The following is a 27302-nucleotide window of genomic DNA, read 5'->3' as shown; positions in this document are numbered from 1 at the left end:
ACTGAAAGAGGCAGGTTGGTGTGTGTGTGGGGGGGCCCACAGTGGATAGTTGGAGATTCAGATTCTTTGCTGCTGTGCCCACTGTGTATGTGAGGCACCACGGCAGACCTCGGTGTCTCTGGTGAACNCTGTTTGTGACTGTTAACTGCACAGTTAGCAGCAGACTGTCTTGTGAATCTGTTTGCCACTGTGTTTTGCTAGGAAGGTGGGTGTCAGTGACCTACTACTGAATTGAAAAACAATTGTGAGGCAAACCAGGACCCAAGAGAGGTTCAAGGAGTGACCTAGTAGCCTAAATAACACAATTCTTTTCTTTTTGGGAGATTTTCTAGCTGCACACGTGTTTGGAAAGCTGCTAGAATTATCGAATAATTCAGCACCTGGGGCCGGTGCATGCTTCCTTGCAGTTTGGCAGGAGTAGCAGAGTGAGGAGGGACGGTTGGCAAGGCAGGGAGCGGCCGTATGGAATTTTGTTCTATTTCTGGGAGCCTCTCGGGTCAGTTCTCTGCTGGGCAACTGGAACATTCAGTAAAGCCTTTTGGTCAAGAGAGGGGGAATGGCCTCGGAACACTGTGGAGTGGGCAGCTAGCCTTGTTTCCTCTCTGCTCCCTCCTGTCGCCTGTCAGGCTCTCACTGTGAAGTTCTCTGTCCCTCCACCAGCTCTGTCCTGGGGGCGNTGGTGCACCACCCAGTTTGCCAAACTCCCCCTCTTGCCTGGGTACTCTCGCCTTGTTTTGGACTTTTCACTTGGCATCGTTTTGTTTGTCATCCTCCATCCACCTTGCAGACTACCCATAAATACACTGTTTTCCATGTCCTACAGGGTGAGATCCTATATAAGCCCTTAAGTATATAATTGGGGAAAACTCATGTACGGTTTCTGGCACAAGATAGACTTCCATAAACGTATGTTACATAAGTGTGTGTTTAATCCAGCGCTGGAGTGGAAAGGGTGAGCTGTCAGTCATGGTCTCTGCCCTTACAGAGCTTACGGTCTGATGGGGGAGGCAGACTTCAGCCACTAGCAACAAACATGTCTATGCCGCATCCCCTAAAGGAAACGTATAAGGTACTAAAAGGTTTTTTTGTTTTTTTGTTTTTTTAATGTTTTATTTATTTCTAGGAGAGAGAGAGAGACAGCATGAGCAGGGGAGGGTCAGAGAGAGAGGGAGTCACAGACTGAAACAGGCTCCAGGCTCTGAGCTGGCAGTCAGCACAGAGCCCGATGCGGGGCTCGAACCCACGAACCGCGAGATCGTGACTTAAGCGAAAGTCGGACGCTTAACCGACTAAGCCACCCAGGCGCCCCTAAAAGGTTTTATAACAGGGGCCCAGTGCTTGACTTGTGAGTCATTTAGGGTTTCCCTTGGTAGGCAACCTAGGGAATAGGATCTGAGAGAAACAGAGCAGTTAGGAGCGCCAAGGTAGAAGTGGGGGTCAGGGCAGAGGGAGCCGCATTTACAGCATCCCTGAGGGACTTCTTGAAGGGGGAAACATCAGGAAGGCCAGTGTGGGGAGCTGGGGTGAGGCACTACTAGCCTGAGCTGGACGGGACGGGTAGGCAGACCTGTCCCGTGCAGGGCTCAATAGTCTTTGTTCAGGATTTTGGTCATTATTGGGGAAGCGATGAGAAGCCCTTCCTGTATATTAAGCTGAAGATCATATGATAAGATATGCATTTTTGAAGATCCGTTGATTGTGATGGAGAATTGAGTGGAGAGGGTGGGAGGAGGGCCAGGAACAAGGGTGGTCTTCCAGGGATAAGGCTGTAGTCATTGACTTGAGAGATGTGGAGATGGAAAGGGAGAGACATGGCTGGACAAGAGAGGTACTTAGGGAGTGAGGTTAGCAGGGCTTGGGGAGGAGCTGGCCATGGCAGAATGCCAAGTTTTCTGGCTTGCTGAGTTGGGTGGAGGGTGGAACCATTCACCTGAACAAGAAACACCAGAGAAGAACCAGATTGGAGACAAGGGAGATGAGGAGGGGAGTTTGAGGTGCCTGTGGCACATGCAGGTGAAAATGACAAATAAAAAGTTAGGTCCAAAAGTTTAGAGCTCAGAGGCTCCGGCTGAGCTAGAGAAAGAAATGTGAGAGTTGAGCTTTAGGAAGTACTTGAAGGCACAGATAGGGGTGAGGGCCTCTATAGAGGGCAGGGACGAGAAGAGGGAGAGAGTTTTGAGAGAGACCCCCCTCCAGCATTACCATGTCATCACTGAGTGAATGTGATGGAGAAGGGGGACCTGCAGAGCCCTCCTGTTCTCCCAGGCTAACCTCTGCACATCTGCATCTTAAAGGTAATTTTTCTGAAAGCAGAAGTTTTCAAGTGTAGAGATCCAACTTCAGCCATTCAATTTTCAGGCAGGAAGTGAGGCAGGTAGAGGCCTCCTGGAGCTGTCTTTTTGACCAGCAATGAGCTGAAGGACCATCTCAAGGATTAACTCTATGTCGCACGTACGACAAAAGAACCCCAGCTTTTTGTGAGGTGCCTAGGCTGGCCGTTCATTCCGCAGGCGGCCCGTGAGGTTTTGACAGGCTCGAGGACACACCCAGGGTGACTTAGTCACTGACAGAGCAGGGATCTGAATGTAGGGCAGTTGAGTGCCAAGTTCATTGTCTCTCTGTTGTCTGTGCAGCCTGCACATAGCCGTAGTGATTTGTGTTTGGACCAGAGGAGTGTGACAAATGTCATCCCAGAAAAGAAGGGACTGGAAGCTTCTCAGCAGTGTCCAGTGTACCAGGCCTAATTCCAATTCCTCCTAGTCGTGAGAGCATGGCTGGTTTGTGCCGACCAGAGAGCTGGGATTTTGAGAAATGAAGAAGGAGAGACAAGGTGGTGCCCTCCACTAAAACCCAAGTGGCAGGAGATTCCCAACTTCTTTTTGAAATTTGACAGACACACTGGCTCTAAACTCTAGGGAGCAGCCACTTGTGGGCTGAACGAGGTAAAGCGACATTGTCCATTGTATGCATTCTCTGCTGGAAAGAGGTTTCCATCCCCGCATGGTGTGTTTGTAATTTTAAAAGTTTGGCTGCTCTACTCCAGCTGTGGGAGAGCAAGAGAGAGGGAATATAGCAGAGAAACAGTGTGCCTGTACTTCCCCTTTCTCGCTGTTCTATAGAATGAGGTAGGAATACAAAGGAGTAGGAAAGGCAAAGTAAAACGACGTCTCCATGGCAAACCACGTAGAGTGAAGTTGATGTGGTTGGCGAGGGTGGGACTGTGCCACAGGAGAGAGCATTCCCTGCCGAAATCCTTCAAAGTTGTGAAATGTGATCCTGTTGCATGCTTACAGGCCAGCTCTCCCCCAGACTCCCTCCGGTACCGGTTTTCAGCTCCTTGTAGCTTAACGGGCTACTTTAGAATGCGAGCCTGGCAGTTCCCTCCTTGGGACATAGTAGAACGTTGGTTCTCAGAATATGGCCTGTGATTCCCAATGCATATAACTACCCCCCGACTTAATTCGTCTCTGCCATTGGCATTAAGGCAAGATGGCTCAGGGCATGCACATGCTGGCTGAAGGGGAGGCCACGCCTTGTTTTTACAGAGAAGGAAGAAGGAGAGCCACTCCGTTCCCCACAGTGCCAGGCTCTTTGGGTTGCAAGGGACAGGAATTGACCCTGCTTAGCGTAAACAAACAGGAAAGCATTAGAAGTCTGTGGGTGACTCACAGAACCAAAGAACAGCCGAGGAACCAGTGTCACCTGGCAAAGCTGGGGCTACTCCAGAGTCTCTGGCAATAGGGCTCTTAAGGGGCCACAGCTGGCATGATTCCCCTCTTGAGCTTTTTCCCCCTTCTTGCATTATATGGTTGAGACCCAGACGCCCTGGGAGAGAGAAGGGGGATCCTGTGGGTGGCCGTGTGCTTTGGTTGAGGAAGGCCAGGGCCCTCTGCTGTGTCCTCTGAGCAAGCCTGCCTGCACTGGAAGAAGTGACTCCTCACAAGGAAGTTGTGGCTCTGAAATGAGAATGGGTGTTGAGTGGCTGGAAAACACCTGTCCACTACAATCTGCTAGTGACATCTTGTGGGCTGAAATCGACTGACAGTCCGTCGAATCTGGAAGTTCTGTTGGCAGCTTCAGCCTCAGGACTTCTGTTCAGCCTGCTTGCTGAAGCACAGAGACATGGAGTGGGCAGTTGTCGGAGGCAGGACTGTTTTTTTCCAGTTCTGTTGTTTGTTCATCACATGCGTGGAAAAGACTTGAACAACCCTATAAATGGGGATAGATTTAGAGAGTTGAATTCAGAGTGAATTATGCCTCCCAGTTCACCCTGCCCCCTTCCAGAAGATCCTTCATGGGGAGGATGGGGAGGGAGGGCTGAAGGCCCGGGGCTCTGACCCTCAGAAGGGGGACCGGCGCACAGTTCCCCGTTGCTGCCGGGTCAGTCTTTACACATGCCCTCTTTTCGGATACTTGTTTGAATCTTGCCTTTTAAAAAAGTGGTTGCATTTTACAAGGGTGTAAGTCAGAAAAGGAAGGAGGTCCTGAAAATCCAGGTGTCGGGGGTGCAGGGAAATGACCCGACAGACAGTAGGTTACATCTGCCGGTGTCTCTTGAATAATTAAATATAATATTAAATAACAGAAAGGATGTAGATTTACCCCATCTGCTGAAGTCATGCAAAGACATTATTTCATCACCGCCTGGGAAGGCGTGGAAAAACCGGCAATCTCCAGAACAGATTTGTTTTCCAAATTTAAAACCTGCCAGGCCAGCAGGCTTGGTTTCCTAACCAGCTAAATCTGTAACGTGGAGTCGGATCTGGGGCTTTGTGGGACTGCGTGGCCTCCGTAGCTGGGACACAATTTGCTTTTTTAGCAGTTGATTGTTGAAGATGCTGTCCACCCTGCCCCCCATCCTTGGACTCCTGACCGTAGCAGAAGTTTAGAGGTTAGCATTTCATTTGCGAGATCTGATCTGTTGGGCTCTCTTCCTTCTTTTGAGAGCACAGCCAAACACGAAGAGAAATACCACCCGCTAAGAGAATGGCGTGGGCTATTCAAGAGGTCAGGAATGTAAAGAGATTTCTGAGTCCTGAGTGACCAGTTTATTAGAAAATTACTCTAGAAGGGATTAGAGAATGTCTTAAGCTGCTTACAATATTTTTAGGAACTAGGGTGAGACATGCTATTTGTGTGCAAAATAATCCCATAAAGGAATGACTTTTTTTTTTTCTAAACCTCACATTTATATAATGACATCTTGTAGCCAGCTGCTCTTACCCATCTGGCAACTTAAAGATTTCCCTTTAGTTTCTTTGATATAGAAATTACCTACCATTAGATCTGCCACTGGGCCTGTTTAATTGGTACTAAAAGAAAGCACCTCCTTTGCCAGATCTGCTGTGGTTTCTGATGGAAGCTGTGAGTGACCAGCAAATCTATGCCCCTGGAGTTGCAGAGAGAATGCAATTACCTTTCTATGTTCTCCAGAGGCTTTAGGGACTCAATTTATGAAAAGGATAACTAGCTCGTTGCTATTTCATGTGTGAAATTTTAATGAATTACTGGCAGTCTAATGGTTTTCTTTTTCTTTTTTTTTTTCTTGAAAAAAAAAAACACACGAAAAAGCCTGTTTTAGAATTTTTAACTAATAGCCCTAACGAGTATTTTTGATTAGCCCGTCATTCTTGTTTATTGCAATTGATGGATTTTTACTTTTTGTAGGAATGCTATTCATGCCCTCGGGGGGTTTCATTTTATAATTAAAATGCTCTGCAAACCTTGTAGGTGTGCTCCAAGCGAATGCTCCTGTGTACACACAAATCTTTTTAGTTCTTACAGGTAATTACATCTGACAATAGGAAATGCCAGAATGCTTATTTAAAGAAGGGAAAGGATTCTAATGGAGGGGGGGGGAGGGGGAGGTTTCATTGTAGAAAATCAGATGCTTTACAATATTATAAGCTCTTTCCCTATAGACAGCAGGTACAAAGCCTCAGGGGATGAACTAAGAGAAATTTGCTTTTAATGCAAAAAAGGGGAATAAAAATAAAATAGATGCTCATCTTCATTTGGTGATCCTTTTCTGTTCTCCCACCACTGGATTTCAGGACATTTTTTTTTTTTCTCTCCAGGGTTTGTTTGCAGCTGTCTGCCTTGTTACAATCAGTTGTTCCATAATCACCTCGCGGGGGCTTCTCCAGAGACTCAGTCCACTGCAGTGCAGGGAATATTCTCGATTAACGTGGTGAGATTGCCATGGAGACAGATTGCCTAGTGTCAGGTCTTGCACAGTGTTGGGAATTTACAACCCCCAGACGTGTTTGTGAGCTGGACAGTGTAGTTACCAGGGACACTTCTGGAAGTCATTTTCTCGGTCCTTTGAAGGGTAGCAGTGTTTGGAAAACCAGCTCTTGGTTCCTCTCCGGGCAGGAGCTGTGCTCTCCCACAGATGCCTGCTGCTTTTGTTCCTGCGTGTTGCTGCTTTGTTCTTCTCAGCCTGAACGGCTGCTGCAAAAAATAATCCTGACTGCCTGACCTTTGGAATATACGCTGGGAAGAGCGCCTTGTTTAGATGTAGCTTTGTGGGGGCCATGTTGATGCTTTGATTCAGAGAATTGTTCAAGACACACCAGAAAGTCTGCTATGGTTTCAAATATTGTTTTTAGTAATAATAAAAATAAACCCGAAAGGGACTTGCACAGCTACATGGTGTTTTATTTTTGGAACTAAGCTACAGCCACAGAGGTATTGTGAAGACCTCAAGAACAGTAGTCTCAGAATAAGTAAAAATAATTTATCTGCAAAGCCTGGAGAGTTGACTGTTAGGGAGAGAAGAGGATGAGAGATGGACTTTAAACCATTAACACCTTTTGCGTTTTTTTTTTTTTAAACATATACTATTTTAATTATATCTTTAGAACAATGCTGTGTCAAAAGGCATTATTATTTTTTTCTCCTTTACAAAAAGCAGATGAAGAGGTTAAGTAGGAGATGGGCTTGTGATTAATTAGATTGGTTAAAAGGTGCAGAGTGGCTCCGCGTCCCCACACAGCACTGGAGATGTTAATGCTGTTTGTGGATTACTTTCAGGGTACCTCGTAGCAGCATTGGTTGCTTGCTGAACTGCTCTATTCTTGGACCACTCTGGTACTTAGTGATGCTGTGATTGCTTTAGGGTCACTTGCCGCTAGGTTGTAGGGATTCATCCCTGGCTTCTGCCCATCCAGATGGATCAAAACATGCCCTGGGCGGCTCCTACGCACCCCCCAGCCTCACAGTGGCACTGGCTCTCAGCCGTGTGGAACCAAAGAACACAGGGGCTGTGTCTCTTCCAGATGTGTTTGTCTCTTGTCTCTGTATTTGGGACAAGTTGGCATAGGATAATAGAACCATATTCTGGCTGGTTTCCAGTCTAGTACAGTTAAGAATTTCACCTTCATTATGCTTAAACTGGAAGATTAAATCCATGCCACACTGGAGTGTCCTGTTCACAAAGTCCAGATGGTAGAACTGAAAGATTTGAGATACAGTCATAACCCAAATAGGAGAAATATTTATCAAAGTGTTGGTAAATTTCTCTGGAGAAGCAACAGAATTGGGAGGTAGGGGTGAAGGAAGGCTTTACAGTTTTTGTGTATATAATCTATGGTTAGACAAAGACATATTTAAGCAAAACAAAAAAAAAATCCTTAGGAACTAGAATATGGTACTGCTTTGATAGCCTGTGGATTTAACAGGCTGTAGAGAATGTAGATCCTTTAATTGGATGAAATCCAGTCTGCACACTGAGGTCGTTGATGGATGTTTTAAACCAGGAATTGGAACTGAATGAAATATTGATTTGGTTCAGGTTCAGTTCAAAGGCTACTCTGATATTCTGGTTTTGTTTCAGGTCAATAATTTTAGAAAAAGGCGTAGGTACAGTACAGTCTAGTTGAGCTTTAGAAGGAAAAATGGTTGGCTCAGTCTTCTGTTCAGCAAAGGAATCATTTATTTCAGGTTTTGCTTGAAATGGAACTGTGATACAAAAGTGAAATCATTGGATGTTAATTTTTTTGACAGGGAAGTCTTCCTACCATTTTATAATTATCAAAGGGGATAATGAAATCTTAAGCAGCAAAGCAAACCCATCGCAAAGTGTTTTGTTTATATTGAGATAAATGTGTGCAGCGTTCAGGTGACTTCCATGAGGCATGATGCATACTGTTCATGAAGCCACAGATTAGAGGATCCAGTTCTGTCTTTTATTGTTTATTTATTTTTTATTTTTTGGAGAAATTCCCTCTGTCTTAGGGCTGTTTTCATGGGGACTTTCCACAAAAGGTATTTTATGGGCTGAGAATTGGGTGAGGCTTGGAACATTGCAGACACTCAGTGATCGTAGCAAACTGATAGTGAAGTTGATGGTAAACATTGTGATGGAAAAGTATGTTTGGTTTTAGGTTGTTTTCCAAAAAGATGTTTGGGAGACTCAGTTGGGCCACATGGCTTTCATAAAATCCTTTTTCTGTAGTCCGGCTTTGCAAGGTGATTTTCTTGTTGGGGCTGGGCACTGACCAGCTTGAGAACTTCACTTCTTCCCTCAATTTGAATTGTCAGATTTGGTAATGCTGCCTTCAGAGGCCTCAAGAGAAAGCCACTCTGCAGACTGAGAAGTGGTTATGTGTGACTCTGCAAACTTAGAGGTGGTGTGCAGGGTCTCTGCACAACATTCTGGGTTGGCTCCTTTTTTTCCTTGGGTCTACTTGACATCATAAGAAATTATTCTATTTGAAGTCTCCGGATGAGCCAATTAATTCTGACCTCCTAGGGGAGAGGATGGTAGTAGGCTGTGTGTTTGTGCTATGTCAGTCAGAGCTCCTGGGCCCAGGGCTACCCTGTTTTCTCCTTCAGATTCAGGGACTCTCAGATTCAGAGGATTATGGCCCTGCAGTGTCCTCATCAATAGTGGTGAATTTGTTCCTTGATTTGGCTGTTTCTCTTAATGAAATGGTAACTAACTAATAGGTAATTAGGATACCTCAGAAGTCTGTTTCTCTGTGAATCAACCACTAGATAGAGAGTCTAGTAAAGCTCCAGAATATTTCCCAACGAAAGGAAAGTGTATGCAAAAAGTTGTGGATATCACTGCAGGCTGGATTGGTTAGGAGCTTGTGTGGTTTGTGGAACCAGTGTACTTAAGTGATGCATCTCGAGAGAGGGAGTATTATATAGTCCTCCTCTTCCTTAGACTAGTTTGGTCAATTAACTACAACCTTTCTTGTCAAATAGAAAGAACGTAAGCTATGACTCTACAACCACTCTTTATTGTGTCCTCTACATCTTTTCACGGGAGTGACTATTTTTGGAACTTTCCTATTGGGTTACATGTTGAATTTCTTCAGTTCTCAACTCCTCTCATTGTGCTTTGCAGGAGAAGCTGTGCCTGAGGATGAACAGATCAGTGCTAAAGACCAGAAGACCTTGGAGCCCTGTGATAACACCCCCATCATAGACAATATTGCTCCCGTTGTCTCTGGCATCTCTGCAGAGGAGAAAGAGAAGTACGACGAGGAGATCTCCAGTCTCTACAGACAACTGGATGATAAGGTCTGTAGCCAAAGATTATGGTCCTCACTTTGGTACAAAGGCTAAAGGTGACAGGTCCTAGACCCATTTAGCCAGAAGCAGCTGGGTCTAACCCCATGGGGCTGGTGTAGGGCTCCAGACTCATATTTATGTCTGTTTTCCTAATACCAACCCAGCTCTTGATTGGGCAGACTCGGGGAACTTAATTCACGTGCAATGGAAACTTTATGGAAGTTTGACTGGAAGACTAGTTGGTCTAGATAGGCAAGAGTCTTCACTTCTGGACATTATACTGGGACTAATCACTGCATAAGAGTGGGAGTGGTGTGAGCATACATGATCTTTGTCCCTTCTAGTTTTCGCTGGGTGCTTGGCCTCACCTCTTGAAACTCTCAACAGTAATGCCAGCTATAGGGGCAGGGTGGTGGCTCCTACTGCTAAATGTGTGCTTTAATCATGTAGCTCTAAAGCCCCGGGGTGAGAAACCAATGGTAGTGGTGTGTGGTCTGACAGATTTTTCTTTATTGGGAAATCTGTTTTCGAGGGCATACTCTTGAACGAAGTGGTTTGAACATGCTGGTTAGGGATGTCCAATTTTATGGTACACTTCTGGGGATCAAGTAGTCATGTAAATGCACAAGATGGAACAGAGGAAAAGAGACCTTAGAGAATGCTGTGCACTGTTCTTCCCCAGTGAAGGTCGGGTTAGGGATCCCAGAGGCATAGGAAAAAATTAAATTGATGCTTCACATGATCTTGGCATATTGCCCTTGGAATATTCTAAATCCTTTCAGTTCATTTCATCAAGGTTGCTGATATTTTTAGTCTGATTTAATCTTTTCTGTTGTGGTTCAGCTCAGTGTTTAGGGTGTTTAGGGACACCTCTGGTTTGGCTGAAGCAGCTTTGTTATGTTAACATGGCCATTAATCTTACCAGCCTGTCTATTCTGAGTGAAGCTCAGTCTGTATCACCTTTACAAGCAGAATGTGGAGCTAGTTCCTGTGTATCTGTGACCCTGGGAATTCTCATTGTGACCACAGAGTTAAACGGTACCCTTCTGGTAACCCATGAGCTAATTTAATGAGAGTGAATACACACCCCCAAGAGCTGGGTTAATTGCCCTTTAGGCACTTGACATACCGTTATGCTTCCATTTCTAACCAGATATTATTATATAAAACCTCAAAGTCAGAAAAAAAGGAGATCGATATTAAGTTAACAATATATGTAATTTCTTGATTTCTCCAAAGAAATGCTATTTTTAAACATACTGTGATTTTTTTTTCATTTTAGAATTGATGGGTTCATTTAGTAATCCCCAAGGATTTTGGATGAGGGATGATGACCTGATTCTATACTCTGTTCTCTATGAATAGACACCTTCCATGGTTGGAACTGGGATCATTCACCTTGGCAGCATGAGGAACTTGCATTGATGTGGGAGAGAGTTTAGAGTCTTGAATGCGGCTCCTGAGACGTAGAGAATGAGGACTGGGTCAGAGTGAGGATAATGCCATGGCTCAGGGCTTTTCAGTTGGTAGCTGGCAAAGCTGAGTTTCTGCCTCCTTGATGACAAGCCCAGCACACGTCCTGTTCTATCATTTGCCGGTAGCGTATGCTTTGAAGACCCTCTCTCTAAAGCACACGTTTTGAGGTTAGCATTTGTGGTCCTTCATAGGGGGTTGCTGAGATTGGAGAGAGCACTGAGCCCACACGCCTTAGCCAGAGAGGGCACCGATGCTGGTGGTTTGACCTTAGTGACTACCCATGGTCTGCCTCTTGTCTTATCAGCCGTCATTCTTATTTGTCATCCTCTTAAAGGCTCTAGAAGGTATTTCATGCTTCTGACGAGATAGGTGGTTTGACACTTTGGAGAACACATGAGCTGGGACATGGCATCTTCGTGGATTATTGAGTGGTAGAGCTAAAAACATTTGGGTCCAGATGAGAAGCTAGCCCAGGGTGGTTACGTGACTCGCCCAAGTTCACATCGCTCGTAGGTGGCAGAGCGGGAATGAGGCTGTGTCTCTTCTGGCTCCCAGTCCTGCTGTCATCCTGTTCGGTCTTAGCCCTTTAAATGAAGGACTTGTCAACCCTAATGAATCTATTTAGAATGCGGTGGGAGAAGGGCTACCTGGTCCCCTCCCAGCGGCCCTCTCTGGCCCTCTGTGCCGTCTCTCTGAGGGTCAAAGGACAGGTACTGACCAAGGCAGTGCTGTGTGACGGAAATGCATACACTCTCGAGTGATCCTGGGTCTTAATAATGCTGAGACTTGGGCTGATGAACTTCAGCCTACTCTGCTGAAGATGTTTTTCTCATCTGCAACATGGGGCTCATATCTCTTAACACCCCAAAAAAGTTGCAGTGGAAATTCAAAGTTTCTAGGGGGTAGCAGTTGCTCAATAGTAGTTTCTTTCTTTCTCTTCTGGGTTCTGTTTGCTTGAGGGAGAATCCCATCTTATGTGGTATCAGAGGTGAGTTATGAGCAGAGTTAGAAGATGAACAAGTTGGTGTTGGCACTGCCTCTTTTATTCCTCATCTCCTCCAATACTTGTGTTCTACCGGAAATGTGTGAGGGCAATTCAGTGCAAGTAGAAATAGAAGTTGACCTCATTTCACTGAGTACCATTGCAACAAAAACATTTTTATAATTAAAGGTGGCCAGTGATGGGCTGACAGCTCAGCATTTCACATGTAAGAAAATCCAAGAACAGGAATATTTTCTGAAAAGTGCTTTGAAATCTGTTACGTATGGACTAGCTCTTAATAGTCAGCACCAGAGTGAGCACGTTCTAACGAGTGCCCTTGAATGTATAGCTGTGGACCACACGACACATTGTATTCTGAAAGTTTTGAAAATTTGTTTAAAAAATTAATTCCTTGGAGAAGTTGCCTTAACAAAGGGTAAGCTTAGTTTTGGAAATACCTCTGGTACAACTGATTCATGTCCTTATCATGTAATCCTTGTTCATCACGTCCTTCCCAGATGGCCTAGTGGCCCTGGGTTTCTTACTGTACCTCAGAAATCATTGCACCTGACTTGTCACCTGTCGGGGAGGAAGCCCGCGTCTCCAGGCTTTGAAATGAACACAGTGTGAGAACAAAGGGCTGGCTTCTCCGTTCTGCTGCTCTCGTGGTTTCTATCACTTGTAGCCACTGCGTATGTGTCCCGGGGGAAGGGATGGTAGCTCCCTGATGTTAAACTCCTTGAGTCTTTTATGTTAAGTTGTTTAATATTTATGTGCCAAGGAACATAAACACAAAATTGTTCCTGGTAACTGACACTCTACGTTTATAAAGTAGAAGAGAAAATATGCCCTCCAGAGTCGTCTCCTAGTTGTGCAAGTACGTTTTTCTGGCAGTTTCACTCCGGTGTAATTTCCCTAATTCTCCTGCCAGAAATTGGATGGGGGGAGGAAAGTCATGAGTATTTTGTTGAACCATTAAAGAAACATTGATGTAAAAAGCTCAGTAGAAACAGGGTCTCCCCGAACAGAGAAATAAGCCCGAAAGATGTTCTACACAAAGGAAAATGAGATACAGATCCCGTAATACTGATTTTAGACTTTTCTTGCTCCATGGAAAGCATTCATTGTGACACTGAGTCAATCTGATTTAAATTTTTTTTTTAATGTTTTATTTATTTCTAGGAGAGAGAGAGAGAGACAGACAGCGTGAGCAGGGGAGGGTCAGAGAGAGAGGGAGTCACAGACTCTGAAACAGGCTCCAGGCTCTGAGCTGGCAGTCAGCACAGAGCCCCACGCGGGGCCCGAACCCATGAACCGCGAGATCATGACCTAAGCGAAAGTCGGACGCTTAACTGACTAAGCCACCCAGGCGCCCCTGAGTCAATCTGATTTCAATGTTTGCACCGACACAATCAAATAGCCTAGAGAATATCCTATGGAAAGCTGAGGTCCTGTGACCCAGGCCCTCTGGAAAAGGCGGAAGGCGCAGTGTGGGTTTTCATGGGCTGCTGGGAGAACGCCTGGACCGCACCTGGCACAAAGAGCCCCCCGCTAATACTGAATCTGACTCTGCTTGGCTTTGGGCCCTAGAAGTGTTATCCACTAGGATTTTCTCCTGTGATTACGGGAGGTGCACATGGGAAGCGAAGTTGTTCTTCACAGGCGAGGCTTCACATTAGCATCTGAATTCATGAAAATCTTTGTAGTGAGGACGGAGCTTCCTGTGGTTAAAAGTCCTCCTGCTGCTCTGCCCGCACTGGCTGGACGGTGTGTGGGGAGAGGCAGAGACGTTCGCACTGGGCAGCGAGAGGCGGGCAGCTCTGGCTTTTGTGACAGCAGCACCTAGTGGCAGAAAATGAGAGCGAGGGAAGCTGACTTGTCTGTAGGAAGATCATCTCCTACTTCGGCGATAGGCGGGAGCATAAGCATTAACTTTCTGTATCCCCACTTCCTTAAGTGTTTTTGTTTTTCTCAAGTGGTAAGAAAATTAACTTGTCATCAAGGGGGAGATCTGCTCATGCTGAAGATTAATTCCTTAGTGAATGTTTTCCAATCTCTCTTAAGTAAGAGATTTGAAGTGGAAATACTGGTCTCTCCTACCGGTCACATGGCAGCATTCCTGGTCATTGATGTGTTTGACGAGATTTGGAACATGAATATATTAAGGTGCAGATGGTTAGAAATTCACTCCCTTATTTTTTCTTAGCATCTTTGAATTGGGAGGTATAGCTCCAACGTCCCTTCCTGTTCCCAAACCCTGGATCTCTAATTTCTGGATGAGCAGAAATTGAGTTGAATGAGTAGGATATTATATATCCCAGAATACCCAGATGTTTCATTTGCTGAGAAAGGTGGGCAAAGGAGGTATTTAAACCAAATCAGGACCCTAGAGCCAATCTCTTTTCTATGGGGAAAGCACCACACCATTCCCTTCATCTTCTTAGCAAGCTTACAGCTGGCATCCTGCTATCTGACTGTCGTCGGGAAACCGGGATATCAAAAATGACATAACTAACCCAAAAACATTAAACATGATGTTTCGTTTTAGGATGATGAAATTAACCAGCAGAGCCAGCTGGCTGAAAAGCTAAAGCAACAGATGTTGGATCAGGACGAGGTAAAGAATGCAATAAATTTTTTTTATGAAGTTCTCTTATTATTCTTTGTTGTTGATGTTTGCTGCAGAAATTTAATTTGCACAGATTTTTTTCAAAAATCATTGAATCATGTGGACATTTCTTGGTAGATTTCCTTTGAATGCCTGTTAAAAGCCAAGTTTAGAAAATAAATGTCTGACTTTGTAGAACTCTGGGGTTTTGAGAGTGAGTAGCGGTTTGTTACACTTCGTCTTTGAAGAGCGGAGACAAAGGAGTTTGGTGGTTGGACAAGGACGATTCTAATTCCTCATCCTGGTACCCAGCACTCCCGTTTCTTGCTGCGTTAGTTCTTTTCAGCTTTCCAAATCAGCCGGCTCAGGTCTTTGATATATATTGTGTTCTCATGCTACCTTGTAGGAAGTAAAAAACCAAAAAACAAAAGTAAGAGATAGAGGGGAGGAGAAAGCAAAGAGGAAAGGGGTCCCAGTGTTCACTTAGTATGTGTTTGATATAGTAAAAAGGAGGCACATTGTTTTCAGTCTTTCCCTGGATAGTGTTGAGTTCTCCAGTGAATGTTTTTATTACATTGTGTTTTGCCAAGTATTTAACAAACAGGAACCTAAGCAAAGGATAGATGGCCAGTCTGTCAAACACGGATGATTAGGTTCTCTTGCTGAGGACCACCTAAGTATTTTTCCTCTTTTGTGCTTTAGGGTGCTTTCTGCTTTGTTGAAAAAGTGCTATGGATTGGATTACATGACACAATTCCAGCAGGTGGTGTGGGCTCATGCCTGAAGTTCCAGCCCTCCCATAGACCTAATTCTCTCTATAACCATTCCTTTCTCTTCCTCTTTGTTTCCCTTCATCACTTCAGAACAGTGATTACGCCCCCTGTCCAAACACTTCCTTGGCAGGGAGATCATCTAGTCCTTTGCAGTCAGACCAACCATATTTAATTGATTTTCCTCTTTTTTTTTAATTACAACTTTTTTTAAAATTAAAAAAAAATTTAAACATTTGTTCGTTTTTGACAGGGAGACATAGAACACGAGTGAGGGCGGGACAGAGAGAGGGAGATCCAGAATCTGAAGCAGGCTTCAGGCTCTGAGCCGTCCGTGCAGAGCCCAACACAGGGTTCGAACCCATGAACTGTGAGACCATGACCTGAGCTGAAGTTGGACGCTTAACCAACTGAGCCACCCAGGCGCCCCTTGATTGATTTTCCTCTTACCCCGTAGTTGAGTCTTCCATCTGCTCAGTGTCTCCTGCCTTCTTCCTCCCATTCTGTTCCTTTGTAATCCAACTTGATACAACTGCCTGTGATAAACTTCCTTTTATTACAGTTAAAACTCAGTATTGTTTTTCTATACAGCCAAGGCGATATCTGTTCTTTGTAGGAAAATCAAAAATACAATAGGCACAAAGATAATGAAAATATCCACAAGCCTACGCATTTACTTTTAACTAATGTTAATGTTTGGGATAGATCCTTCTATACATCCGCGATGAATATTAAGAAAAATCGACAATTGCTTTTGGTTGGCTCTGAAATGGACCTGTTTACAATGTGAAATAATGGTAATGTTAAAAAGCCATGTGGGCATCATTGTCATCCTCAGAGATGATTCCCTTCATTCTTTGTTCAACATTTGGCATAGCCAGCCAGCTACAGAGTGTGGTGATTTTTTTATGTATAATCAATTCTTTGAGTTAATCCTATGCAGCTTTAAAGTTGAAGGAAAAACAAACAAACAAAAAGTAGAAATAAAAAGAAACCTATTTGAAACCTCATGCTATTTGTTTCATTTATTTAGCATCTGGATATACAGTATGGTTTCTAGTCATCCTGAGCATCCTATATCTGCTTTTCAAATTATTTTGGAGCGAGCACAGAACATAAACACTTTAACATTACATTCACCATTTCCACGCCATCTCATTTTCCCAGCTTTTGGCTTCCACAAGAAGAGATTATGAGAAGATCCAGGAAGAGCTGACGCGTCTCCAGATTGAAAACGAGGCAGCCAAAGATGAAGTGAAAGAAGTTCTCCAGGCCCTGGAAGAGCTGGCTGTCAATTATGACCAGAAGTCTCAGGAAGTGGAGGACAAGACCAGGGCCAATGAGCAGCTGACGGATGAGCTGGCCCAGAAAACGGTTGGAGCACTGGTGTCTGGGGGGCTGGGACTTTCCCGTTGTTGTTCCTGTACTTCTGTTGATGTCTGTTGACTGACACTATATAGGAAGGCAGTTGGCAGAATGGTTTTTCAGTGTTAGATACATTCTCTGAAATCCTCCAATAATTGAAATACTTTGTGTAGGTGACATTTGCCTACTCATCCCAGAACTGCGTATTGTTTCATATCTGAGGGATTTATAACAGCAGAGATGCCTTGTGAATAGTCAAGAGAGTGCAGACTTTGGAGCCACAAAAATCCTTGTTAAAATTTCGACTTTACAGGGGCGCCTGGGTGGCTTAGTCGGTTAAGCGTCCGACTTTCGCTTGGGTCATGATCTCGCGGTTCGTGGGTTCGAGCCCCGCGTCGGGCTCTGTGCTGACTGCCGGCTCGGAGCCTGGAGCCTGTTTCAGTCTGTGACTCCGTCTCTCACTGACCCTCCCCTGCTCACGCTGTCTCTCTCTCTCTCTCCTAGAAATAAATAAAAAAAAAAATTTAATAAAAAAAAAAATTTCGACTTTACAGCTATTAGGCCTTAACGAACACAATTAAACTTCATGAGTATTTGTTCCCTTATCTGTAAAAATTGCATTAATAACATATGCCTTTCAGTGCATGAGAATTAGTGACAATTGGTATAAAGCACTTAGCACAGACCTGTGCATACGCTACAATACCAACAAAGAAATCTCAAAATGTTACATTAACAAGTGAGGGTAGGTGACCGATGGAAGATGTGGGTTTCACTCTTGTTCATAGCCTCCTGATGGAAACCCATTCCTCCCACACGGCTTCTTGTCCGAGCCTCGGGCTGAGTGTCCTGCTGTGTTTGTTGTCTTGTTTTAAGCCAGTGCTTCAGTCTGCACATTTCCTAAATTTCAGATTCTCCCGGTCAAAGAGGCTACAGGTTCTGCCTGGTGAGCTGGTGGCGGCAGGGCCAGGGAACATTTGGTGAGGTGGCTGGTGGTGGGATGTTTCCATTTTGTCTCTTTCTACTTGGAAAATGGGTGGTGGGAAGCTAAGTGGCCCTAACCGGCTGCCCTTGGCACCTTGGCCCAATGGCCTGCTCTCCTAGGATTGTGCCCAGCCTGCTTCGTGGAAAACATCCAGTCCCCCCAGGCAAGGGGTAGCAGATGGTGCAGGAAAGCTCTAAGCTGCTGACTGTAGAGCTGATAGAAAATGCTCCGAACTCCATATATTCAACTGCGTGAAGGAAGACTCTTTCAGTGGCTTCCCAAGACGGGAACAATTGCTTCTGTGGGTTTTAAAAACAAAACAAAGTAAGTGGTGGCAAAACCAAAAAAGAGACAGAAAACCAAACCAGAAGTCACTTAGGAAAGGAGGAGACTTAGATTTTCTCTGCTTACTGTTTTCTACAGTAAGGATTCTTTAATTAGTCTTTCATATTATTTGCTTCTCAAAACAATGAAACATTTTCCATAACATGGCCCTTATTTTCTGCCAAGCCCAAGTATTACCAGACTGGTTTAGAGTGCTATTTTCAGTCAGATCATTGAAAAGTACTCAAGTAAAACAGCTACATAGGGAAGAATTGAGTAAGTGTCTTTGCATTGTCCTCCACAGCTCTATAATTTAGGGGACTTATTTTTTTTTTGTTGGATGAGTTAATGCCAAGACACCAAAATATGACTATTCTATTGATGTTGAGAGTTAAGTTAGTTGTAAATATCTACCTTCTGGTAACATACATGAGGGACAGAAAAGGGGTGGGTTGTTAATTTTTGGCAATAAAATGGAGCTACTGCTATATGGTAAGACGAAGACCCGACTTACTTGAAAAGAGATGAGAGTATCGAATTCAGCTTTACTGTGAAGGTTAGAAAACTTTTCATAAGTTGTTTTCTAAACTCATGAATGTCTCTCTGGGCCTTCCAGACCCATCTATTATTATGAAGTTGGAAGGAGGTCTGGAAATGGTCCAGGGAGCTGGTTTGTTTGGAAATGGAGGTGGGGTGCTCGCAGGCATGTTTGCCCCCCCCCCCCCGGAAAATGAGGACTGAAATGGAATATACTGTGGGTAGGAAGATGCGATCACATGCTATAGACCTGCGGGCTCCCTTTGGGCTCTGTGTTTTAATAACTTATTTCACTGCCCCAGAGACTGTCATGTGATATGTGGATGCAACATATCAGGCCATGACGAATCTCCTTTTTTATGAAAGAATGCAGTACTACAGTATAGTTCGACTTAAAAGGACTCTTACGTTGAGATCACATGAAATGATGAAATAACTCCATCCTGTGTTATGTTGTCATTCTTTGCAATGCTGTGGGTATGAACTGATGGGCAGCTCTTTTTAATTCGCTGTTAAAATGTGTTTTTCAGACTACATTGACAACCACACAGAGAGAGCTGAGCCAGCTACAAGAGCTTAGCAACCACCAGAAGAAGAGGGCTACTGAGATCCTGAATTTGCTGTTGAAGGATCTGGGGGAGATAGGTGGAATTATCGGCACCAATGATGTGAAGACTGTAAGCCAGCCCTTCCTTTAGCCCCCTATCCGTTCTTATAATGGTGTGATCCTAAGCAAGCAGGGGCTGTGCTTTATCCTCCTAAGTATCGAATGCTCAGCATAGTGCTTTGCACTCCCCACATATTTGGTGATATTTGAACAAATGAACCAAGGGCTGAATGAGTGACTAAGTGAATGATTGGGTTTGGAAAAGAAGAAAAACATTACCTTTCAAATATAAGAGATGTCTTCAAATTTTGGCTGGCCTTCTGCAAACTGTGTTATTTCTCAAGCTTATATGCCAATGTCACAGAAGTTTGGAATTGGATAGGTTAAACAACACTTCTAGTATCAGAATTGTGTTTCTCTTTTTCGGTGAGAACCCAGCAGAATGAAAAGTCCCCAGTCGGTATGAATTAGGAAAGCTTTCAGCTGAAAGTAATAGGATTCTAACAGTGGCTTAAAAAACAAATCCACATTTAATTATTCACAATATGAGAAGTCTAGAATTTGCTATTCAGGTTGTGATCTGCTTCACCTGGGAGTTTGCTGAACTATAGACTCTCGGGCTCACCACAGACCTACTGAAATTAGAATATGCATTTTAGCAAGATTGTCCAGGTCATTCTAACCTTATTAAAGTTTCAGAAGCAAGTTCTGGTCCAGTGTCCCAATGATGTCAAGGAGTCAGGTCTTTTCATTTTTTCTTTTCTGCTTTTGTTAGCTAGTTAGCTTTTTACATTCTTAGACTTTTGTCTCATGGTAGCAAGAGAGAGGCTATGGCACCGAGCATCGAGCATCGTATCTTCACACAGCCACATCCAAGGTGGGATGGGTTGAAAAGGCAGCCAACTTCCATCCAGGATGGAACTATATCCCAGAAGTCCCCGACAGATGTCCCTTATACCTTACTAGCCAGAATTGGGCTACCTGGTCACCCCAAATTACAAGGGAGGCTGGCAAAGCAAAGAGAAATAGTATTGCTATAATTGGCTTCAACCAACCATGATAAATGCCCTGGTGCCACCGACAGCAAGGAATAGGGGAGGTGGGCAGAATGGGAGGGGTATGAAGTTGTCTGTGAGTCAGAAACAGAGGGACAAGAAAAGCACATGTACTGTTATTAGCCAAGAACGGTTAACAATCACCACAGTATAGGGAGATAGAGATAAGAAAAAATGGCTTTATTAAAGAGGTATAGTTGACATAAATTAAGCTGCACACATTTAAAGTGTATAGTCTGAAAAGCTTTGACATACAACACACTCATGAAAGCATTACCAAGTAAGGTAGTGAGCATATCCATCACCCCCAAAAGTGTGTGGGACTGTGGCTGGTCTCTAGTCTGTTTTAGTGATCTAATCGTTATGCTAAAACCACACTGTTTTGATTACTGTAGCTTTATGATAATAATACAGCACCTTGTACAAAGTAGCCATTGATAGCTGTGGTGGATTTTGGCCAGCCGGGGAATGGCATTACATTGTTCAACGTCTACTTCACAAGGCCCTAAAATCAAATTCTTTGAGGTTAGCCCTTTCAAAGACTGAATTCTATATCAGCCTTTATGGGCACCCCCAGGTTTTGAGTTGGGCTTGTTAAATACTAGAAAAGGCTCCCCAGATTCCTTCTGTTTATACACATTTCTGGGAAACAGGAATCCCTTCTTAGATGACATAACAGATCTAGTCTTAGATTATACGACCTCTTGTAAACCTAATCATTCTTTCATAGAACCTCTTTTGTAACTGAATATTTCATGAATCTTTGCGAATGAATCTAATTTTAGCACAGAATTCTCAGATACTATACGATTAATCCTATTAAGCTCCAGTTTGGTGACTTTATACATGGGGATTTAATTTTTAGAAGCATGCTTGCTTTGGTGTTGAGCTATAAACTTCTGTGATTTGGGTGATTAAATGGCCCTTGCAATGTGAAGGTGGAGTTGATTTATGAGAAGGTGGCACCTGTTGCTGATAACGATAAAGGAAGGTATTTTTATGCTAAGTTCTAAAATAGAGCTAATGAGAAATGCTAATGAAATCAAGGAGTGTCTGGGTGCTTCGGCATTAAAAAAAGAGTCCTTACCTTAGGGAATGTGAAGTATGATTGAGATTATTTTTAAATACTCAACTGGATGTTTTCCAGATATTTTTGGATTCCAGACATTGGATGCCTTGGTTAATTTCATTGATAACTAGTTATTTTCATTGATAACTCTCATTCAGAGAGCGTCATATTCTTAATCATTATCAGGTTTTTTTTCCTTACAATTATGATTTAATCATTAGGACAATGAGAGCTAAAGGGGAGGAGTTATATGACTTTGGGCAATTCACTTCACTTCTTGGGGCTTCATTTTCCTGATTTGTAAACTGTAAGATGAGCCCACATTATCTTGAAGGTTGTCAGTTCAGAAACTTCATGAGTGATATATATATATTTCTTAAATCTACATTTTGGGTATAGAGTATTGGTTATGAGTATTCAATTGAAGTAATTCTTTTATCTAAGACAATGAGCTGATCAAGGAAATCTTTGTCAGTGATCTTGTTTTTGTTCCTAAAACAAAACAAGTTCCCACATGGTCCCTTTTGGTCATACCCTGGGGTAAGGGAAAAAGATGTCTTCACTTCAAGAATACAACAGGCTTGGGGTACCTGGGTGGCTCAGTTGGTTAAGTGTTCACTTCGGCTCCAGTCATGATCCCGTAGTTCATGGGTTAAAGCCCCACGTCAGGCTCTGTGCTGACAGCTAGCTCAGAGCCTGGAGCCTGTCTTTGGATTCTGTATCTCTGTCTCTGTGACCCTCCCCTGCTCATGTGTCTCTCAAAAATAAATTAAAACATTAAAAAAAATTATTAAAAAAAAAAGAATACAACAGGCTCAGACAGCAGGGAAACCCTCGTTTATCCAGCTTAATCATGTCTTCAGACATTTTCAGGGTTCAGACAATACTTTGTTTAGTCAACAAAATGAGACCAACAAATGAAGACGTGAGCCTAGAATTGACTTTATCTGGGTTTATTAGTGAGCTTCCTCTTGTCTTGTTCTTGCTTTCTTGAAAACAAAAGATTTCCATAAGTCTAACCACAAACCAAATAGAAAGTTGAGGCAGATTAAATGAAAGGGATTGGATTGGCTGCCAGCTTTTCTTTTGACTTTGGGTCCGAAGAGGTGGAGGTGAGGAATTTTAAGCATCAGAGACTCTGCTGTGGCTCAGCCAGAGATGCAGATACACTGCTCCAGATTCTGGGCCTGAAATCATCCCTCATCACCAACTGCGCCACTACCATCAGCCTCTGCAGTCCAGCCTTGGGTCTGCAGGGACGGGGGTTTCTGGGTCCGAGCCCCCAGCCAGAAATGTGACCCCCAGGGAGTCTTGCATCTCCAGTCCCCTCCTGTCCTTCAAGCTCTCGGAAGGAACCACTTCATGCCTTAGCTGTGTATTGTGCTAACAAAGAAAACGGACATTTTTGGGCATTAAAAAAAAAAAAGAAAAAGAAAAAAAGACTTCTTCTAGTCCCATTCTGATTCTAAGGTGTTAGAATGTGAACAGTCACCTCACCTACCTTTTACTTGGCCTTGAGATGGCACCTTGCATAGTCATACCATGCTCTAGAGGCCTGGAGTGCTGGCTATGGAGGTGACTTCTAATAGGAGGGGCAGGCAGCGTCTGCACACCCGTGTGAAGGCAGCTTTTTCTTCTGGATTAGTCATCTCTGTCGGATCACGCAGTTTAGTGTGTATGTTGGAGTCATTGTCAAACCCAGGGGAGAGTTATAAATAACACTTCAGCAGGAAACTCTTGATTCTCCTTTTTGAAATAACAGTGTACTGGGATTACTGAAAACTTTAAATTTACATGACTGAATAGCTGAACTCTTAAGTGGTTAAAACAAAGCAAAACAAAGCAAAGCAAACACAACCAAAAAACACCTTTTTGGAGCTTTTTTTTTGTTTGGAGTATTTTTTTTCCACCAGACTCAAAATCTTCTTTTAGACCTCCTAGGACAAGAGTAGGCTCCAGAAGTTACGGTTCTGGTTTGGGGGGAAGAGGCGTCCAGCTTCAATTGGGAGGAAGCCTATTATTGTATATACACTCTTGGTCTTCCCCAATGCACATGATATCTGGGCATAGGGTATACAAAGAGTCCTTGTTTATAGATGGGGCTGGAGAGGAGGAAGTGTTTGTTCCCTTCCCCAAATGCCATGCCTATTGGTGCGGTGTTTTCCCATGAGGAGCTGGTGTAGGTTGTGAATTCCACATGGAAGAGAGAGATGTTTGCTTGCCTTTCAGCAGAAGCTGAACAAATATAGGATACCTGATGAGGCTAAAGAACAAGCTTCTCACGTCTGCTCCATGCTGGAGCCATCACAAAGGCAGAACAAAACTGCACTGAAAGATTGGGGATGTTTCTCACCTGTTCTCTCCATGTTCTTAAGTTCTAAAAAGTAATGTGAGGAGGAAAGGTGTTGGTAGGCAAATCCTTATTGGCAGTTGGAATTATAATTGGCTTACCGAGAACCTCCATTAACATAAGATGGTAGAGAAGATTATAGATTCTCTTTCTGATAACATAGATTCTGCTTTGTGTTGATTGACACTGGAGTCATTTAACAAATACTGTTGTGGAATTCTGGGGGAAGGTTGATACCAGGTTACAGGCACTTAGGGCTGTCTAGTATACTTCCTCTCTGCTACCAATTTTAAGGACTGATACATGAGTCCATATTCCTAGCTCTTAGATTTTTACTGAAAAATCCTCATAGGATGAGTCAGTGACAGCCATACCGACAAATATGGGCAGTTATAATGTACTATGTACTGTGTATAATTATACTGTGTATAATGTACCGTGGAACATTAAAACCATAGTTGGAATCATGGTCTTTAGAACCAATTGAAGCCCGTATTTGTGGACTGGGTACTGGACAGCGCTCTTGTTTTCTCCTGAGGTGCTAGGATGCCCTCTGGTGGTGAAACAAAATATGCACACAGTTACTTTGCTCGTTTGGTCAATTGCCCTTCAAGAGCATGTTTGCATCTCTGCCAGTGAGTTTCTATCCCAAGTACCTTGCTTCGGTTTTTGTTTCCAGTTGAGCTCTTAAGCTCAGACCCCAAATATGAGATCATGCAGGAATGCTGGCTGTCAGAATCTATCTTTCTAAAGGTGGATTCAGACTGTTAAACTCTCAGGTAATTTTAAATAATATAAACTCTTTAGATGGGGTAGACACAGAGATGTAAATATTGATTGGTGGTAAATGAAGTCATGTAGGAAAACCTTCATTTGACAATGACACATTCTTATTCATTAGACTTTTTTTTGTTTAATCGAAGACTAGATAGAAAATCCTTTTTATTTCAACGTTTGCTTCTAGAAACATATTTATGACATTATTCTATCTCTCTAAATAGCAGACTACAGAGAACATAAGTTAAATTTTTATTTGAGTTCTTATGGGGCTCTGAGTCCCCTTTAGGAACACTGGGACTTGTAGCTGTTCTAGAAATGTAAGGTAAAAGACATTGAAAGGAATACCTCGTCAAGAGTTATCTCTTTTTAAATGAGATAACTTTTAAAGACATCTCCGATGTCTTTCTCCTCTGATATCATGTCTTTCATCTTAAAAATTAGATATGATTTAATTTTTTGATTAAGGATTGATTGATTGAGGATTATATTTAGTAGAGGTTTTTAAGTCAGTCTTCCCTGAGGCTTCGGGAAACGTGGGGAATACACACACACACACACAGTGAACATATAGTAATTTTTAGTGATCATTTTCAGCTTGTGGTCCTATAATTATGGATCCCTAATAGAAATCCATAGACATCTTGAGCATCCATGGACAGATTCGAAGGGCCCCACAAACCTCTGGAAATTATCTATATAGGCAATAGTTGAGCATATTCCTGCCTGTGCTCAGTTGGCAGATGTGAATGGAGTCATTGAGGAGGAATTCACCATGGCCCGCCTGTATATTAGCAAGATGAAGTCGGAGGTCAAATCCTTGGTGAACCGCAGCAAACAGCTTGAGAGCGCCCAGATGGACTCCAACAGGAAGATGAATGCCAGCGAGCGGGAGCTGGCAGCCTGTCAGCTGCTCATCTCCCAGGTGGGTCACCCCCCTTCCCCTTATGTCCTGCCCTTGACCTCTTGAAATCTGCTTCCTCTGTGCTCTCACTGGGACTGATGATACACGGTAGGGATAGTTGATGGACTTTGCTTTACCTAAGACTTGCCCATGGCCTCCCTAGGCAATGACAGCCCAGACTTCTTCTTAAGGCTAGATTTTATTGTGGGAATTACATGAATTACCTTCAGGCCCTTTTAAAAGGATGTGTCTTTACATCTCTAACTATGTATGGATACATAGGTAGGTAGGTAGAAATCTATAATGAATGGATGAGATTGGGTAGAATCTAAATCTCCTATGACCCAAGGTAACATTCCTTCATCTGTTAATCTCTACCACAGGTCCAACTTAATATGTGAAAATAGAAACTATTGCTGCTATCGCTATTATTAATAATAGTGGCAGGTGACATTTTATTGAGGATTTACAATGCTCCCTGCACTGCACTAAGCACTTTACGTGCATTATTTCACTTGGTCTTTAAAAACATCCTGGTCGTGGTGCCTGGGTGGCTGAGTCGGTTAAGCATGGACTTCAGCTCAGGTCATGATATCACGGTTCATGGATTCAAGCCCCTCGTCAGGCTCTGTGCTGACAGTTAGCTCAGAGCCTGGAGCCTGTTTCAGATTCTGTGTCTCCCTCTCTCTGACCCTCCCCTGCTCACACACTCTCTCTCTCAGAAATAAATAAAACATTAAAAAGATATAAACATCCTGGTGGGCAGGTTTTGTTATTATTATTCCTGTTTTTCAGATAAGAAAAGTGAGACTCAGAAAGATCAAATATATTCTGCCCAAACTCATACAGCCATTGAAAGGCAGATCTGGCACTCAAACCAAAGCCGGTGTGAAGGCAAAGGCTTGAAGGTATTTTCAAGTCCCAGGGCACGTTTCCTCTGCCCTGCGAGTTAAGCTGTTCTCCTTCCCACTGGAATGGCATTTTCATTTCAGTGAGGTGGTTTCGGAAAACAGCAGTCTAGTTTTCTGGTCTGCCACTGGTATCTGAGCTGGGTGTTTGGGGTTTGCGGCTTCTGTTGAGTGGTTCAGGGAGAGCTGCTCACTGCCTTACACCAGGCATTAAACAGCTGAAATCATTTGCAGGAAACTGATACCAGCATGGAGTGGTACATCAAATGATACTGAGAGACAGACCAAAGCATACTTCATTCTGGTCTGCTTGTAAACACAGTAATATGTCATCACAGAGCCAGCTCCAGCCTCCTTGTCGCCCGCCATACTAATCTAAGAGATGCAAAGTGACGCATCAAGTTTCCATCGTAAGCAAAAATGTATTGAAAAGATTTAGTGCTGGTGTGTGATAGTGAAATTTATATACAGTGCTGAGAAACGTATAATTTGGTCAGTCCTTTTGGAAAGCACCTTGGGAATCAAAAACCATAAAAATGCAAGTACTCTGGTCCAGTAATTTCACTTATGGTATTTTCATTGGTAATGAAAATGCATATTTTATTTTATATGTTACTTCCTGATTAAAATATCAAAAGCCTATATGGAAGATATTAGGTGTAATATTGCTTACATTATAATAAAATAAAATGCCCAAATATCTATTGATAGGCTAATAACATAAAGTTGTATAGGAGAATGCTGTGCAGCTCTTACAAAAAATTTGTGAAATCTAGCTATTTGAAAAGTTTAATTATATAAAGGTAAGTGAAAATGAAAATGCACAGTTATATTTATGCTGTGCCTTGTAACTTTATACAATATGCATTCTTACAGTTAAGATCAGGAATAGTTGATAAGTTAAGAGTGGTTTATGGGTGAAATCTTGCCGGATTTCCTTTATTTGACATTTTTATGATTGAGAAAATAATGAACATTAGGGCACAGTACATACACCTCAAGTCTAATATCCAGGTCACCTATTAAATGATAACATGTGATTTTTTTTATAGTCTGCAGC

The 27302-nt window shown here is 43.2% G+C and overlaps 1 protein-coding gene across 1 annotated transcript in view; it reads left to right on the top strand.

Moving 5' to 3' along the window:
• KIF5C (kinesin family member 5C) overlaps positions 1–27302 on the top strand; it is a 154437-nt gene that overhangs the window by 91387 nt on the left and 35748 nt on the right. Inside the window, exons 13-17 of the mRNA XM_077767822.1 lie at positions 9359–9534; positions 14532–14600; positions 16529–16735; positions 19103–19249; positions 25167–25355. Of these exons, the coding sequence (XP_077623948.1) occupies positions 9359–9534; positions 14532–14600; positions 16529–16735; positions 19103–19249; positions 25167–25355 (788 nt within the window). The remainder of the gene's footprint in view (positions 1–9358; positions 9535–14531; positions 14601–16528; positions 16736–19102; positions 19250–25166; positions 25356–27302) is intronic.

This window comes from Crocuta crocuta, unplaced genomic scaffold (genome assembly GCF_008692635.1).
Source record: "Crocuta crocuta isolate KB4526 unplaced genomic scaffold, BGI_CrCroc_1.0 scaffold154, whole genome shotgun sequence".
Lineage (NCBI taxonomy): Eukaryota > Metazoa > Chordata > Mammalia > Carnivora > Hyaenidae > Crocuta > Crocuta crocuta.
The sequence above is the reverse complement of the archived record's forward strand: the minus strand, read 5'-3'. Positions and strand labels throughout refer to the sequence as shown.